This window comes from Cucurbita pepo, unplaced genomic scaffold (genome assembly GCF_002806865.2).
Source record: "Cucurbita pepo subsp. pepo cultivar mu-cu-16 unplaced genomic scaffold, ASM280686v2 Cp4.1_scaffold000173, whole genome shotgun sequence".
NCBI classification, from domain to species: Eukaryota; Viridiplantae; Streptophyta; class Magnoliopsida; order Cucurbitales; family Cucurbitaceae; genus Cucurbita; species Cucurbita pepo.
In genome coordinates this window covers 33,331-51,627 of record NW_019646448.1, presented here as the reverse complement: position 1 = coordinate 51,627, position 18,297 = coordinate 33,331, and the positions used below count along the sequence as shown (strand labels likewise).

Here is an 18,297-nt window from a genome sequence, read left to right as displayed (position 1 = left end):
ACTAAAATTTACAAGTATTTTTGTTATTTAGCCCAATTTTAAACTTTAATACCATATTTTGTGTACAATTTATGATACAATTAAATTAGATTTAATTTATAGTTTGATACAATTCTATAAAAAATTAACATAGTATATTGTGTATCTTAGCGATGACTTTTTTCTTTTTTTTTTTTCTTTTTTTGTCCATCTAAGCCATTATGAGATCAATATACAAGTCAAGGTCAAGGTGCCCTCATAAAAAACACGGGTTGGAATGAAAAGTTAGATTACCTTATTAGTAACTTCGTTAGATTACCTTATTAATAACTTCGCAGTCTCCCTAATATGCTCCATAAGTGTCTACTCCTAAACATGAGTCTGAAGCATCCTTATTGTTACCTAGTGAGCTTTTTATATCTACATTATTGTAGGTTCTAAATAATAAAACCTATGATCTCTATTGAGCACCAATGGAGATCCGTCAGTAGTATTCTCTAGTACGTCACGGGTCCTAAGTGGATGACAACATATTCTTATATATATTCTAGGTAGACCTTCACTAGTTGAGACAATTTTTTTTTATCAAGGGCTATGTCCCAACCACCCTACATAATACTAGCCAACCCCCACAATCGTACCTAATCCTAAACATGACTTAATGACCAAAGTATTTGAAATAGATAAGGCTAGAATTAGATTATACTTGAAGCTCAAAGATCTAGAAGCAAGATTTGGAATCTTGTTCTAAATTGAGTCACTCCACAATCGAACTTGATCAAGACTTGATTGAATGACTCAGTTGCAATCTATCGCAAGTGCTTGAAACTTAGAAATAACAAGGATGATATTCAAATTATAAGGGTAAAAGTCTCAATTTGACATATCAATTTCATTCCTCCAAAATCTAAATCTGCCTTTTACATAATAATATGTGGGTATTTATAGTCTCTTCAAGAATGAAACTTTTAATTCTTCAAATGCCCACTCAAGATATTAGTGACCATTATTTACTCACTCCCTTTAAATCTGCACGAAAGAAGAAGTCAATTTGACCAATATCTTCTCGATCTTTTTATCATTACAAGAATTATGAAATTAAAAATAATAAATAAAGTTTTCTAACAACTTATCAATCCAGTACAATTTATAGCAACTTCATCCACTACTTCAACCGTGCAAATATTCATTTATGGAGCTTCAAATGGTCATTCCTCAATCGAATCACCTTGTAACATATGAAATAATTGTTGAACTAAGTCTATCCAATTTTGTAGATGAAGAATCAATGCTTGTTGAATTTTATTGGTCCTGGATCATATAATGGGTCTAGTTGGAACATTTGGAATACCGTGATCCTTTTCATCTTCCACCTCTTCAAAAAAGTTCGTCCTTGAATCAGGAAAACCATCACCTTGCTTATATTTGATGACATACGGAAATGTTTCAATAAACTCCACCCACTTTGCACGCCTACGGTAAATTTTACTTTGACCCTTAAGATACTTCAAACTTTCCTAATAAGGGTGAATCACAAATTCTCTGGGACATACGTAGTGTTGTCACACCTGCGATGTGCGAACTAAAGCAGCCAATTTTTTATCATAGGATATTTCAATGTTGCCCCCATTTAGTTTTTCACTAAATACATCCGTTTTTTTTTTTTCTCTTTGATTTTTCTCTAATTTTTCACCCAATTCTGGTTTTTTTTTCAATTCTTTTTCAAACTCTTTTTTTCTTTTTCTCCAACTTTGAACAAGAAATACATCTGCATGACTCAAAAGTATAAGAGTGGTTTTTCTACCATCTTTTATAAAAGAATATCTTTTCAAATAATCATCATACATGACCTTCTTATCAAATTGTCAAGGTCGGCCAAGCAATATGTCTCCAGCAAGCATTAGTAACACATCACAAAGAACTTCACCTTTATATTTTTCCAAAGTAAAAGACCCAAATTAAAAGATATTAAAACTTGGGAAACTACTTTCATTGTTCCACTATCACTGAGCCATTGAAGCTTGTAAGGTTTAGGATGTTGTTGGGTTGGAATTTGCAATCTTTTGATCAACATGGTACTTACTACATTAGTGCAACTTCCACTATCAATGACAAGACTACAAGGAGTCCCCTTGACTAAACACCGTTTGTGAAATAGGTTGTCTCTTTGATCATCGACATCATTCTCAATAACTTGAGTTTTAAGAAGTCTTCTTGTAATAAGTGCCAAATGACTCCGGTCTTCTAATTCCTCCTCATTCTCCTGGATTTCTTCTTTAACTAGCTCATTAATCTCCCCTCTGTTTCCCTCATTTTGGTTCATGATTTGTACAAATAGTAGTTAAATATGCTTAGGGCCTCACACACTTAACTTACTGATTTTACACTCAGGAACACTCATGTTTATTGCACACAAAGATAGGCTATTTGGGAAAGTAACTAAAATATGATCAAGGTAGGCTAATATATTGATAAATCAATTCTTATTTTAGCGAGCTATTCAAGAAAATCAAGAGAAGTTAATTAAAGAAAATCAAGAGAAGTTAATTATGAAGTAACAACAAAATAAAACAAAAAAATGATCAAACGAACAAGGGATACAAAGATATGTTTTGGTAGAACTGCACACTGGAAATGAATTCAAAACGAAAGGTCGTTAGGATTTTGACTAAATTCCCTTCTTAATTAAAAAATATAAGAGAATGGTCTAACTTTCCTTTTTACGGAATTCGAGAAAATTTAGAACTTATCTTCGAGCTTGAATCATGAAACAAAAATATCAAACACAAGGGTTACCGATTTAGACGGTTTAAGCAAAATGTGAATTGAAGTTTATTTGATCTTCAATATTAAGAAGCAAAATTCTAGACGTTTTTTTTTTCAAGATTTAAATATGATCTTTACAAAGAAAATGGCAATAAAGTAAAAAAAAAATGAAGAAGACGGGTTATGCAGTAGAGTTTGGGAAGAATTCGTGAAAGATTGCGAAGGATGTTATGGTGGTAGCATATGGCACAAAATCTGGAACCGTATATACCACTGTAGGGTGTATAAATATGACTATTGTTGGTGAGAGTGCTTCAAATTCAAGTATATGACACAATAGACTTGACATATGAGCGTCAAAGGAATGAAGAGGTTGACTACGAAAGGAGTTTTAGAAGGGTAAGGACAACTAAGAGTTTCTAACAAGGAAATCATTTCTGAAATATGTTGATATAGGCCCTTGTGAGAGCTGCATCATGAGCAAATAGAAACAAGCAGCTTCACAAAGGCTACCAGAGAACTGAAAAAAGTGTGGTTGTAAATGGTCCATATAGACGTTTGGAGATCATCTCCAATTCCATCACTTGGTGGATCAAAGTTCTACGTCACTTTCATCGATGATTTCAGTAGGAAGGTATCAACTTATTTCCTTAAACATAAGTCAGATATGTTTGCCACCTTCAAGGAGTGGAGTGGAAAGCTGAAGTTGGAAATCAGACCAACTTGAAGATCAAATAGCTGAGGTCTGACAATGGAGGAGAGTATAAAAAGTCAGAATTCAAAGCATTTGTGCAGTTGATAGAATTAGATTAACGAGGATAGTTCCCAATAAAGCAAGACAAAATGATGTTGCTGAAAGGATGAAAATAACATTGAATGAACGAGCAAGGAGTATCAAGATTCATTATGGATTGCTAAATAAGTTATAGGTTAATGCTGTAAATACAGTAGCCTACTTGATCAATAGAGGGTGGTCAGTACCTTAGGGGTTCAAGCTGCCAGAAGAGGTATGGACAGAAAAGAACTCAAGTACTCTCACTTGAGAACTTTTGGATGCACTGCATATGTTCGTGTTGATCTAAAAAAGAGTGACAAGCTTGACGCTGAGGCTGTGAAGTACTACTTCATAGGTTATGGTTATGACATGTTAGGATACAAATTTTGGGGTGACAAGAACAGAAAGATCCTGAGACATTGTGACATGACTTTTGATGAAAATGTCTTGTATAAAGACAAATAGAAGAAAGATTCCGAAACAATGAAGCAAGAGGGAGTTGAGGTTGAGTTGCGAAAAAATTCACCTAGTAATGTTGTAGTAAATACTTTAGGAACTTCTGAGACAGTTGTTGAGGAACCAAATGTGGAGACAGTGACATTTGAGCAAGTACCGGGGGTTGGACTGTGATGAATGAGATGAATGAGATTTTGACATAAAATTAGTAAAAATTAAAATATTTTTTTTTATCAAACTTTTTATTAATTTGAAGGTCACAATTAATACAAATATATAAAATAATTCAATTTAAAACAATAAACCATTAAAAACAAAACTAACCAATCACGCTAATAATTTCAAAATTAAGTGAGATAGAGTTATAGAAATAGGAAAGTAACACTGTAATCTTATAGGGGTTTGGTCAAACTTGACATACTTCACTCCTCAGACGCCTCTGGTAAATTTGAATAAAAATTTTACTCTTTTCACGGATCAGAGCAAAAACTTAACACCGTTCTTTTTACGAATTGCAGATCAAACTCAAACATTTACACGACTCAAGATCAAATCAATATAAATGTTAGAATTTTCTTTCTTTTTTTTTTTAATTTTAGAAATAGTAATAACCGAATGTCTATATTTCTTTCCTTTTTTTATTTAAAAAATAGTAATGATGTTAATAATGGATGGTTTAAATTATTTCCTTTTTGCTATTAAAATAATAATAATACTAATATTAGTCCAAGATCACAAGTTTAAATTTATTTATGCTAAGATATATTATTACATATATATATAATTGTTTTTATTTTAAAAACAATTAAAATAGTCACCCATTTGTTACTCTTTCAAAACATGTGTCATGGAAATTTGTCCAGGATGACAACTCAGCTGCCATGTCATTTCCTTAGGCATTTTCTACTCTATTTTGTTTGGGCTGTAATTTTTTATTATAATTCTCGCATTTGAGTGATTTAAAAGGCATCGTATCATCATTCTAAGCTTTATACTATAAACACTTCATTATCTTAAAAAATATCAATTAATTAATTCATTATACTTAATTAGTTTTAGAAATTAAGGATCAAAAAAGGCAACATTCAGAAGATCTACAAAACTATTAGATTATCATAAAGATATGTACTTTCATTATACTATATGTTGTTGATTGATGAAGGAAAACCAGAGTTCTTTGATGATGCCCTAGAGTTGGAGGATACAACCAGTTGGGAGTAAGTCATGAATAATTCAAATAGTTGGATGTTTAGAGTTCAGAATTGTGTTGCTATTTCATATACAATGGCTTTATGTAGATAGTCAGAATGTCATATAGTTAACGAAGAATTTAGTCTATCATTCAAAGACAAGACAACATCAGAAGACGATATCATTCCACTTATAAGTTATTGAAAGAATGTGATGTGTTTGGAGAAGATAGAAGGTGGAGCAAGACATATGGACAAAATGCGTTGAGGTTATAAAATTAAAATATTATTTGTCTTTACACTTTTTAGATTTATTTCATTTTTAAATATTACTTTTAATAATTTTGAAATTAATTTCTACGAAACAAAATCTGGGATCGGTGAAGCGTTCCGCAAGCAATGAGAACGGCGTCGTTTAAGGAAACACAGGGTGGGGTAGTTTCGGCAATTTGACTTGAAGGCACCACAAAACCCTCGCTCCCGTGTCTGTCTCCTGTGATCTCCTCCTCAGCCACATTCTTCTCTTCATTTCCTTCCACTTTTCTCTGCCTGAAAAACCTTCAAATCCGATCTTCCTTTTCAGTTTTAATCACCTTCCCTGTTAGCTATGATCGTCACCAAGCTTTTCGCACGCGCCTCCCGCGGCATTTGCCGGAGCTCGCTTCTCTCCTCGGCCTCGCAATCCAATCAAACCGCACACTTCTCGCCAATTCTATCCAATCGCTTTCACTGTCTTGCTAACGAATCCATCAATAAGGTACGCCTTAAACACCTTTCACTTGCAAGGATTTGTTTTCTGCTATTAGGGTTTAGCTAGGGTTTTGGGTTTTTCTCGAAATTTCCCATGTAAGAGCGGCGTATGAATTTCAATTTCTTCCCCCTTTTTTTTGTATGAGGTTTTGTAAGACTTTTGTCGCAATTTTTTTGTTATTATATGCTTTTGAACCTCCCGTCTATTTTTGTTCTGTTTCTGGGTGTCTTGAATTCGTTATTATTTATGTCAATTTTACTCATGTTCCTTTAATTAGATAGCCTCTAGTTGTGGGTGTGGCTTGGAATTAGTTTACCTTTGTTCTCAGTTTTTTTCTTTTTTTTTACTTTTTTCCTTTTATTATTGGGAATCCATTGGGATTTATTGCTTAGTTTCTGGTTACTTGTTTGGTCTTCTTAGAGAACGTTAAATAATAAAACTTTCATTCATTGGCCTAATGTGCCCAGGTCTATTCTTTTTCTGCTCAGGAATCTGCGTTACATAATTCATTTTCCCTTCATAAATTCGGATTATCAACGTTTGCATCCCCTGAGACTCCTGATAAGGAAAATGGTGATTCTGTACGAAGTAATGGCAGCTCTTCTGCTGCTGCAGAGCCGACGGCTGAATCTAATGGTAAACCAAAGAATCAGATTTCATATTCGGATGTTGATTTTCAATGCCTGCCTTATAATGTACAAGTATTAACAAACTCTGCTTTCTGGTTCAGATTCTGAGAGTGATGACAATCTTACCATGGATGATCTGGTGAAAGTTGTGGCTGAGAAGGAAGAGCTTTTGAAATTAAAGCACAAAGAGATTGAACAAATGCAAGATAAAGTTGTTCGCACTTATGCAGAGATGGAGAATATAATGGCCAGGACAAGGCGTGAAGCTGAGAATTCGAAGAAGTTCGCTATTCAGGTATTAGTTTTCATTTGGTCTATTTCTTATCCTTGGTATATATATGTTTTTTTCTTTTTTCATGTTTCAATGACATGACAATACATTAATAATGTTCACTTGCAAGATTCTCTCCTGACATTATTTTTATGTGTTTTAGAATTTTGCAAAGGGTTTACTGGACGTCGCAGACAATCTAGGACGAGCTTCATCTGTTGTCAAGGAAAGTTTTTCAAAGATTGATTCAACTAATGACTCTGCTGGGGCGGTGCCCCTATTGAAAACCCTTCTTGAAGGTGTTGAAATGACTGAGAAGCAGCTGTCTGAGGTAAAGCTCTCATGTATAAAATGTTATTGAGGTTTGCAGTTAGAACTTTGATTATCAGCAAAACTTGTATGGCAAAAGACTTAGTCAGTTGACACCGTCTTAACTAACATAACATGGTTTATCGGTCATTGGCCGTTTCCTTCTAATTTTGGCTCCTCATGACATCCTTGTGCTAATTAATTTTAACTAAATTATATTACTTCCAGGTGTTGAAAAAGTTTGGAGTGGAAATATTTGACCCTACAAATGAGCCATTTGATCCACATAGGCACAATGCAGTTTTTCAAGTACCAGATGGTTCTAAGCCTCCCGGTACTGTTGCTGCTGTATTGAAGGTATGTCTCGTAGTCATGATCATTGTTTTGTGTGTGGTTCTGTTTCTACCATTATTATATTTCAAATTCTTCATATTTATTAGAGTTGCAAATGGAAATTTTATGATGATGAAACTGTAGGCGTAGGCATAGGTAATAAGAAAAGAAAATGGGAACTTCGCGAACATTTTCTTTGACAAATTAATTATTCTGAAGTGCCATTTACAGGCTTAAAGTAAGACGAACAAGCTATGAACATCATTGGCATTGAAGACTAACACTTCAAATCTTAAATGAAATAAATTTTTGAAAAAAGGGAATTGAAGATCTTGATCTTGAGATGCATAAAAGTTGGTAAGCTTAGGGGCCTGATACTATGTTCTTGAAATGTCTGGGTCTAGGAAAAATTCTCTAGATACCAGGTTTGAGACTCTAAATGGAAAACTCATTAAATAAAATGCTTCTTTGATCGGAGTGCTATTAGGAAAGAATTTGGAATGCTATTGGGATATCAAGGTATGTTGGTAATTAGTTCAGGAGTTTCTTTTAATTTCAATGTCATTTGAGTTCCACTTGCGCTCTATCATTCTTCAAGAGTTGTCTTCGAATTGGCTAAGTTTTTGTTTAACAAACACGATGACTTAACATGAAAACACGGTACTTGAATCTGTACCTATTTGTTGAAATAGAGCTTGTAGTAGAACTTGCATAAAAACTATGATAATTGCAAAAGCCTAACTGTGATTTTGTTGTTAATATCCACAGAAAGGATACATGCTTCATGAGCGAGTACTTCGACCTGCTGAAGTCGGTGTTACTAGAGCTGTGGAGAATGAGGACGGAGCGTGAAGGGATCAGTTGGAAGGATGGATATCCAACTCAAATTGTTTCCCCTGGAAAAGAGTTTTGGTATGCGGAATGTTCTTCGATAGAGAAAGATATCTAATCTAGACTTCCTGTTAGATGCAGAGGAAGAGGAAAACAATTCATTGCTTTGATAAACATTTGATTTTGTTGTGTATTTAGAGAGAGAGAGAGAGAGAGATATGTGAGGGTATTTCTGTGCTTTCCTGGTATCAGTTCAAATTCAGAACATGTATTCTGAATACCATAAGCTTCATGTGTAAACATATTCTTGAGGCATTTTTCTTTTGGTTAGAAAGTTACCAAAGAGCTTCTTGACGAGGATGAACCAGAGAGATGTCCACATCTTAACAGCCAGGGGCAATCTATAAAGATATGTGTATGCTAGAGATATCTTTATGTTTTTACCTCTTTTTTCTTTTTTTTGTGCCTCACTTTTAAAAAATTTATAAATAGTCTTTTGAAAACTAAAATAGAATTCTTTTAGATAATAGGAAAACAGAAAAAGATGTCATTGGTGTATACCATTTTATATTTTGCATGTACTTGAGGGTCGATTTAAATTTAAGTAGGCTTTATTTTTAGTATCATGTTGGTTTCGATAATTTCCTTAATAACATATATGAGCTATCATTTAAATTAAAATTAGGTAGCAAAATAGCTGTCACCGATGTTGAGAATTGTTGGAGGTCTACATGAGTAAGAGATCATAAGTATAAAGTGAGAAACATTATCTCTTTGATATGAGGTCTTTTGAACATTGTTCAAGTATATGTTACCGATCAATTTAGACCATGACATTTCCACTCTGACAAAATGAACTACTAACATCACACTCATGCTATAACTCCTTGTTCATGATCTAGTATTTGCAACTTATCGTACCACTTGTTCTATCTAACCATGCCATAGTTTGTTAATTGTTGTCAATTTTATACGAGTTTGATCAGTGATTGTTAGTTCTCAAGTGTTGGAAGATTCATGGACAAGAAAATGTTAGTAAAATTAGTAATCTCATTAAAGAGAAAAAAGAATCTGCCAAGGATGAACCTGGGATGCTAAAAGTTGTATGGTAATGACTTTGGTTGGTAAATTCCATGGTTGAAGGGATTGTTATAACATCGATGTGTTACTCTACTATGAATAAAGTAAGCCAATGTACTTCAAGTAAGGTACGTTAAATGAACACGACTCTCCACAATTATATGATATTTTCCACTTTGAGCATAAGCTCTCATTGGCTTTGCTTTGGGTTTCCCCAAAAGATCTCAAACCAACAGATATAGTACTCTTTGATTATAAACTCATGATCACTCCCTAAATTAGCCAACGTGGGACTTTCATCCAACACCTCCCCTCGAACAAAGTATGCATTCTCTTAATCGAGGCTCGACTCCTTTTCTTTTGGAGTCTTAGTCATTTTTTACTATACCTTTGAGGCTCACAATAGTCTTAGTCATTTTTTACTATGCCTTTGAGGCTCACAATACTTTTGTTCGACATTTGAGAATTCTATTGACATGGCAAAGTTTAGGGCATAACTCTGATACCATGTTAGGTTAAATGACACTATAACCTATCACGACCTCGTATATTTATAGATATGTATAATGAGGATTACATTGTAACAAACCATGAAATCATAGATTTGGTAAAAAAAACTAGTTAACAAACCAGGAAATCATAGATTCTCTTTGATTCAGGTAATAAACAAGTAAATCAGTAAATCATCTTAATATGTACAAATATGATGTATTCTACCTTTACCAAGGTAATTAATCGAAGTGTTTGAGCTGAATCTTAAATTGCAAGACCTAGATCCTTTTGACACGTAGGAATGAGAGTCAACTAAAGTTCAAGCTCACTAGAAAAAAGTTGTGGAGTATGGTCGTGTTTACAAACTTCTTTGTCAGCCTAACGAGGAGTTTGATGAGATTAAGGAAGTTTAGTTTGAAGTTGGCATAGAAGACAGTCGCTGCAATTTTATGTTTGGCAAGTAACTTAAAAGTACGTATAAGGTACACAAGTAAGATTTAAGGACAAAATGGGTAAAAAAAAAAAAAAAGTTTAAATTTTCAAAAAAATAATAAGAATAATTAAAAAGTGTCAAACCAAAATACTCATGAAGTTTGAAGTGTTTACAAAATCGTCATCAGAAAATTAGATTTCCTATAGTGAATAGTTTCAAAAATCATTCGAAGCTCGAGAATAAGTTGTTGGATTGTTGGATTTTATGTTTTCTTACGCATTCTAAATTGACTCCTTATCTGAGATATGAGAGCTAAGCTAAATAAGAAAGGCTACATTCAACCCAGAATCAATAATCAATATGCTATCTTAAAAAGATGGTTCAAGTCAAGTATGTTGATCATATAACCATGCTCTAAAGTAACACTACATAAGCTAAGTCCATTAAGAACAAGAAGGTTGCTATGAACATTGCAAGAAACGAGAACCAAGAATACCAACACATCGGACTCAGAAAATCAAGAAACTCTTAAACTTCCCATGGTACAACATATTCATGAATCAATCTCATCACTTGGAATGTAAGAAGCCTTGAATGTAGGTATGAGACTATGTCACTTGGAACATATGAAGCCTTGCACATAGGTACTCAGACTATGTCGTTTGGAACGTAACAAGTTTTGGATGTAGGTTTCAAATTATTTTGCTTAAATCGTAAGAAACTTTGGGAGTAGGCTTCAGACTATATCGCAAGGAATGCATGAAGTTCTTGATGTAGGTTCAGATTACGTCGCTTGGAACACAAGAAACCTTGGATGTAGGTACAAACTGTGTTGCTTGGAACACATAGAGCCTTGGGCACATCAGGTTCATGCCTTGTACCATAATTCTTGGAGGATTGTCATGGGGAACAAAACTAGAAAAAAGAACCGGAACAAGAACAAAGACAAGAACCAATAAGTAGACTAAGATAAAAGATTCTCAAGATTAAGAACCCATAACCTTAGAACTAAAATTCTTTGCTCAGAACTAAGAATAAGACCTCATAATCCAAGACTAAAGTTCTTTGGCTAGATCATGACAAGAACTCAAGAACAGAACCTAAGGCCCAAAATTCTTAGGAAATGAACAAGAACAAGTCAAGAAAAGTAGGTTACTTACTGAATCTTTATATTCACTCCGTGTTTTCCATATTTTTCAGGTACAATAAGCTAGTCAAGGGTGGAAGCAGATTTAGAGCAAGTGTCATACAAAGTCACAATGTGTTTCAACTATTTAATGTTTTATGTTATTTTCTCTTGTCGGATCCAATGTATTCAAACTTTATTTTGGTTTTGTAAATAAAATATATTTACATTTTGTTTTAAATGCAAATATATTTTGTTTTAAATGCAAATATATTTAATGTTTTGGAATGCCTGAGAATTGAGATCTTCAAAGTTCACTTCCATTGATCGAAGTTTTTAGGCGTATCTTCCTAGTCATTCTCTTCATGAACGTAGCTCCTTGAATGGCTAAAATGTACTTATCTATCCTTAGATTGCTGGCTAATATGCCAAGCAAGTAGCATCTTGTTATTTGAATTGAAATTTAGCGCTCATACATAATTATACTTAGAATACAGTATAACCAAGAATATTTGCTAAAACCACCGCACCTAAATAGTGTGAAAGTTCTCTATTTATAATCAATGGTGAGCTTAGGAGATGAGGTATTTATGGATCTAATGTTGGAATTTGAAGTGAATCTTAGAATAAATCGTTGAAAGTGAATTTATTGTTGGAACACTTTTAGGCTAGGTTGGATTAATTATATGTTGTATGAATAACACATACATGCATGTTGTATATCACAACACGGGATAATTTTCCAGCATGTTTTATACGAACGCATACACCATGATAATATGTGCTCCCCTTCTTTCCATTGATTTTTGGCAGCATTAGTGTACCCTAGCTTTTAGTCAAACATATAGGTATATACATATACTAGCATGTTTAATGAGTTTATGCTTACATGTGTGAACCATGTGTCGTAATATGCGTCTAAACCTAACTAGAAATAAATGAAAGTAGATTCCAAAGAATAATCACAAAAAGTAGGTCTCACCATAAACAATGTTGCATGGGATTACATTTTCGAACACCAACAATTGAGTCACTCATCTAGTATTTTTAAATACTCAGAGCACATTTAACATTTTTTTCAACTAAGAGAAAAAATTTTATGAACAAATGACGACATCAACTGAGGAGACCATGAAAATTATGTTAGGATAGTCGTAGACCTTTGTGTTAGAATAGGTCAATGATATTTCTTTCTAAGCTTTGATAAAAAAAAAAAAAAAGGTTGTTTTTCCTTCTACGATGCTACTATTATAATTAAAATGAATTTATGAACATTTATGTCTACGACAATGTTTAAAGTGAATTATTTTTTAATGATTTTCTACACATAGTAATCATGACGGTTGAGAATTAACGCTTCATGCGCGCAACGAAAGCATTGGAATCAGGTTTGCTTTCTTTAGGATTAAACAAACTTTCAAGATGAAGAAAATTTCGATGAATTTTTAATTTACTTGCTCCAACTTCTTGTACAAATAAATTTTCTCCACAAAATCTCTCGACTAAAGCACAACAGTAAAGTTGGTGGGAGCCTCTCGAAAGAAAATATTCTAATATATTAAATAAGATTTCGTAAGGGCTTTGTTATTTGGGTTAATTTCATTTTAAAAAGAAAAAAAACAATAATTGGTCGTGACTGGTACGACGCCGTTTTGGTTTAACGGCAACTTTATCCTCTTTATCATCCTTGAAACTTGAACGAACGTTTTATCCAGTTGAATTCGGTTAGTTTCGGTCCACTCTGAGTTGCAGTAACCCAGCGGCCATGGCGCTCTTCCCATCTAATTTCTCCGCAACCTTTCTGAACCACACTCCATCCCGCCCCTCAATTTCTGCTTCTTTCTCCAAAACCCCCTTGCTTCCATGCAGGAATCGACGCTCCAACTCCCTCAACCTTCGCTTTCTTCCTCCCCCATTTCACCTCCTTCACCCACTTCAGATCTCCCCGATTTCCTGCAGATTTTCTTCTCCACCTTCTTCCCCTTCCCCCGTCGATCTCGGCCCTAAGGTCGACAAGCTTCCCGCGGCCCTGGATATTTCCGAGACCCAAGAGCCCAATTCCAGAGTCAGTTCTTTTCTTCTTTAAATCATTCTTTCATTCATTCTTTCATTCTTCCTCATTCTCGTTTCCCTTATTTGAGAATGCAATATTCTGTTCAGGTTAGATTGAGCGTCGGAGTTCCACCTGCTGTTTGCGAGGATTGTCGTAGCAGGACCATTGCTGAGTTCATGAAGCAGGCCAAGGTACTTACTAGTTACCCTCTTACATGCTACCTACATAACTCCTATGCATCTTCCTCACTCTCCTGTGTTGTGCCAGTGGAAATCTTGTACTGGTTAACTCCTGATCTTGAATAATCCTCTCCTCCAACAATGACTTCTTCTATATCTCTACATTAGTTTAATATTTACAATAATATACTTAGCTTTGAGCCTAACTCAATGTGAATTTGATTTTAGATTCTACTCAAAAGACCTTATGAAGATATTGTTTTAGTAATAATCTAGGATCATATCTACTGCTATACAATGTGATATTTTAATGGATTTACTTCGCCTATTAATTGGTTGTGAAGTCAAAATCCTTCAAGAATGATGTGGGGTTCAACAACATTAAATAATTATTTATGAAAGGAAAATTCTTAGTGTGCAAGAAGTAAATGCTCTGGGAATGATAGAAACTAATTTGGAAGAAGAATGAGAACTTTATGTTCTGTTTTTCTGTAAGCAGATCCCTGGATTTCGTCCTGGAAAGAAAGTTCCAGAAAGTATTCTTGAAAGTTATGTAGGGAAGAACCATATTCAGAAGGCCGTTGTAGAATCTATTTTGAAGAGGACCCTTCCTCATGCAATGTCCTCAGTAAGTTAAGACTGACGATTCTTTACTCTCCCTTTACCTTTTTATTTTCTTTTCTTATAAAATATTTTATCGATCAAGAAGCATAAGGAGCTGCAGCAATTGGATCTAGGCTCTCTTTGAGTTTGGGATGATTTTTTGAAGGCTCAAAAGGGTTCTGACCAATTAAAAGCACTTTTGAAAATTTGCAATGTGTTTAGTTAATAATCAAAATTAATTCTAAGATACTTATAAAGTAAGTGTTTTCAGAGAACGCATTTAAATGTTAAGTACAAATAGAAGAAATGTTTCACTTCAAAACACATTTTTCAATAGTCATCCTTGACTCCCTATGACACAGATGCTAATCTACAATCAGTTTTGTACCAACTTATGGTCTTTCTTTTCCTATTCTTTTTATTTGATATATATATATATATATATATATATACTTATGATGTAGGTAGAAGGAAGGGCACTGAAAGACTCGGTTCGTATCACATCTAAATTTGCTGACTTGGAGGATACCTTTTCATCTCAAGGCTCTCTCAGGTTTTCCAAATATGTATCTTTTATGTTCTCTTAAGATGTAGGTGCATATTTCTGCTAATTCAGTTGCACATGCACAGAGCTTACCTTTATCTTGTAATTCTCTCGTGCTTTTCAGTTACGCCACGAGTAATAGACTTTTTTTTTCCTTGCTCACGTTTTTCCGCTTTAAAGATTGCAGTGCACTAGTTATTTGCCTGTGACTTTGTGACTTTGTGATCCAGATATGACATTGTTGTTGATATTGCACCTGAAGTCAGATGGGTTCCTGAAAATGGATATAGAAACTTGAAGGTGGTTGTTGAAATAGACAATGAAATAAATGCTCAAAAAGCTTCTGAACAGGAATTAAAGCGCCGCCACAAGTCCCTCAGTATATTAAGAATTGTGACTGATAGAGGATTACAGGTGACTGTTGAAACCATTTTTGAGCCTGTTCGTTTAAGTTGTTTTGTTTTCTCCATAGTTTTTTTCTGAAAGAGAAATTGAGGTTACTCTGCAATCAAATGGTACAGATCTGAAGGAGCCATTTCTCTGCCATGTTCTGCAAATTTATATGAAATTAAATTGTCTACTCGTTATGTCAGTTTTAGTCATTCTGAAATAGTAGAAATAGAGCAGAATTGAAGGCTATATGAAAATGTTATACCATTGATGTTAACTTGATGGTGATCTTCTGTTGCAGGATTACTAATATCATAGAGTTTAAAATTTATTGGCTTCCCATCTAATCATTGCAAAGTGACAATTACACTTAAAATATCGTGTGAGAATTTTGACCATTTGACAAATGTGTGCAGATTGGTGATGTTGCAGTAATTGATATATCAGCAACAACAATTGGTGAAGACCAATCTGTTGGTCAAAAGATTCCATCGGCAGAGAGCAAAGGTTCGAATAAGCTCCCCATCATGAATACTTTTGTCGATGCGCAATGATCGAGTCACGGGCATTCCTCTCATTTCCTTCTTGCCATGTCTAGGTTATAATTTTGATACGGAAGATGGTGATAAGGTGCTTCCAGGGTTTGTTGATTCATTAATTGGCATTGAACGAGGTGAAACAAAATCATTTCCTCTTGTATTCCCAGAATCATGGAAACAGGAAGATCTCCGTGGTGTTCATGCGCAATTCACAGTGAGTTCTTATTCCTTAGATACCCAAGGGGGCCAATTTGTTAAACTGATGAGGTGACTATAATTGATACCTGTTTTTCTGACTTTTTCATCGACTCTTTATTACTTGAACTTAAGAAATCCTTGACCAAGAGGTCAGAGACTCAGATTCTCCCACCCTAAATATTGTTCAACTTAAACATTTAAAAAAATGAATAAAAATAAATAAATAAACAGCTAAACTCATGAATGTATGATAATTTGCTCTTAGACTAGTTCACCCTGCCACTTTGTCAATGACTGAACAGACATTTAAGCATTCATGTATTCCATTTATTGTTGGTCACTGTAACATATACAATATTTTCCTTGTTCTTCTCTTATCTCTTTCTTTATTTTAGGTCGAGTGCAAGGAACTGTTCTACAGAGAATTGCCTCCGTTGGATGACTCCCTAGCCGATAAGCTTCTTCCCGGCTCTACAACGCTTGAACAGGTAACATAATGCTCTCAGTTGTCCTCCCAGTCCCAATCTAGCTCATATTAGCAATATGAAATGCACCCAAGGAAGATATTTAAAAGAGAAGAAGAGTACATTATATATATATATATATATATATATATATCTTATGCTGCAATTCTACAGGTCAAGGAAGCGTTGCTGCAAAGATGCCTTGAAGTGGAGCAAACAGCTAAAGATCAAGCAACGGACAATGCAATTCTTGACCAGCTTTGCAAGGTATTTTACTATCTGAAATATCTTTTCTAAGATTCATGTGCCTATTCGGACTTCTGGGCAGTGTGTTAGAGTGTCTGAGTTTGTTTGCATGGATTTTGTTTATTTGGTTATACAATTTGGCTGAGTATAGTAAATTGACACAACCTTTCAGATGGTGGAAGTTGATATTCCTCAATCCATCTTTGAGGAAGAAGGTAGACAGCTATATGGAGCCAAACTATTGCAAATACAGGTCAGAACCTGCAAAGATCCCTGAAATTGAAGGCCACAAATCTGTGTAGTGTACCAGGTCTCATATGTTTCTTGGTTGTGGCACAGGCAAACATGAAATTAAATGAACAGCAGTTGGCTATTCTATCTAGTCCGAAGGCTGTGAAGGAGTACCTTGACAATCAGGAGGACAACATTAAGCATGTTATAAAACAGAATCTGGCAGTGGGAGATATATTTAAACGTGAAAATTTGCAGGTATGAGTATCTGTATCTTAGACTATTTTCTTTTCTTATTTCGTTACTATTTAGCCTTGAAGTCTTAATTTCATTAAATATAATTATGAGCTTGAATAAGCTTAATAAGTATTAGTTAAGTTCCATTTTCTCAAAGATGTGTGGTTGGCATTTATGGGTAGTTGTGTCCATTCTTAAGCTTGTGCAAGTATTTCAACAAGCTCTTCCTTCTTTGCAGGTGGCCACAGATGAGCTCATGAAAGAGGTGGAAAATTCCATTGCAGAATTTAAACGTAGTAAACAAGAATATGACGAAGAGCGGGTGCAGGAACAGGTGAGAAAAGTCGAGGATTTGTTGAAAAGGATATGTTGAAACAATTAGGTTCGTACAGGGAATGAAAAGAAAACTGATCTGACCTCATATTGATTCAGGTACAAGACATACTAGAGGGAGCAAAAGTGCTTGAATGGTTGAGAGAGCATGCAGAGATCGAGTACATAACCCATTGACGATAGGAAGATTATCTGCTTGGACACTCGTGCATGCATAATGCATGTCTTCGGACATTTTCCATGTCGGCTCCATAGAGCATTATTCCCCCAATCGCAAAATCTGGGTTCCTTTGGTAACAGATTTGGTGGATCAAAAAGGCTTTATATAATAATAATACTGTTGTATTATTGAAGAGGGTTGAGATGTTGTAGATTTGTTAATTATTCAAGACAGGGTTGAGATGTTGTAGATTTGTTAATACTTCAAGGTTGAGTGTTGTTGAGTGTTGTGATGATTACACATTTTTTGTTAAGCCATAATTTGATTCGAACGGGTTAGAAAACTTTATTTATTATTATTTTTAATTTCATATCAATTTAAAACAACCTAGCCATTAGCTTGGAATGTCTAGCCCACACCAGAGACACCTATGACCCAGAACACTCTAGCCCACACTACAACAGCCAACGCAGCCCAATAATCCATGTAGCCTAGCCCAAATGCACTTTCGCCCAAGTAGTGTGCCCACGGCCCAGTCACCAGCCAGCGATCCAACTCGCGAGCCCATTACTTGACCCACGTCTACCCATGCCCGATCTGCACCTGATTCGTGCTGCCACCCCTGCGTGCAGCTCGCCACTAGCTCTTTGGTATTTTGGACCATTTCATGCCATTTTGGACCCTTCTAAAGCCATTCNT

General features: G+C 34.8%; 2 protein-coding genes across 4 annotated transcripts; both read left to right on the top strand.

Moving 5' to 3' along the window:
- Window positions 1–5,612: 5,612 nt before the first annotated feature.
- Window positions 5,613–8,719, top strand: LOC111784216 (grpE protein homolog 2, mitochondrial-like). 2 transcript variants are annotated; one of them, XM_023665000.1, is made up of 6 exons: window positions 5,613–5,923; window positions 6,406–6,553; window positions 6,648–6,841; window positions 6,981–7,148; window positions 7,355–7,483; window positions 8,228–8,719. In XM_023665000.1, exons 1-6 carry the CDS (start codon window positions 5,774–5,776, stop codon window positions 8,309–8,311), a joined length of 873 nt encoding a protein of 290 aa, XP_023520768.1. In that variant the 5' UTR covers window positions 5,613–5,773; the 3' UTR covers window positions 8,312–8,719. The 2 variants fall into 2 exon arrangements, with proteins under 2 accessions (XP_023520768.1, XP_023520767.1); XM_023664999.1 differs by having other exon boundaries at window positions 5,628–5,923; window positions 6,385–6,553.
- A 4,412-nt stretch (window positions 8,720–13,131) lies between these two features.
- LOC111784215 (trigger factor-like protein TIG, Chloroplastic) lies at window positions 13,132–17,946 on the top strand. 2 transcript variants are annotated; one of them, XM_023664997.1, is made up of 13 exons: window positions 13,132–13,486; window positions 13,582–13,665; window positions 14,153–14,281; window positions 14,721–14,809; window positions 15,031–15,214; window positions 15,607–15,697; window positions 15,789–15,943; window positions 16,323–16,415; window positions 16,566–16,658; window positions 16,810–16,890; window positions 16,977–17,126; window positions 17,344–17,439; window positions 17,538–17,946. In XM_023664997.1, exons 1-13 carry the CDS (start codon window positions 13,187–13,189, stop codon window positions 17,613–17,615), a joined length of 1,623 nt encoding a protein of 540 aa, XP_023520765.1. In that variant the 5' UTR covers window positions 13,132–13,186; the 3' UTR covers window positions 17,616–17,946. The 2 variants fall into 2 exon arrangements, with proteins under 2 accessions (XP_023520765.1, XP_023520766.1); XM_023664998.1 differs by lacking the exon at window positions 14,153–14,281.
- Window positions 17,947–18,297: the final 351 nt, after the last annotated feature.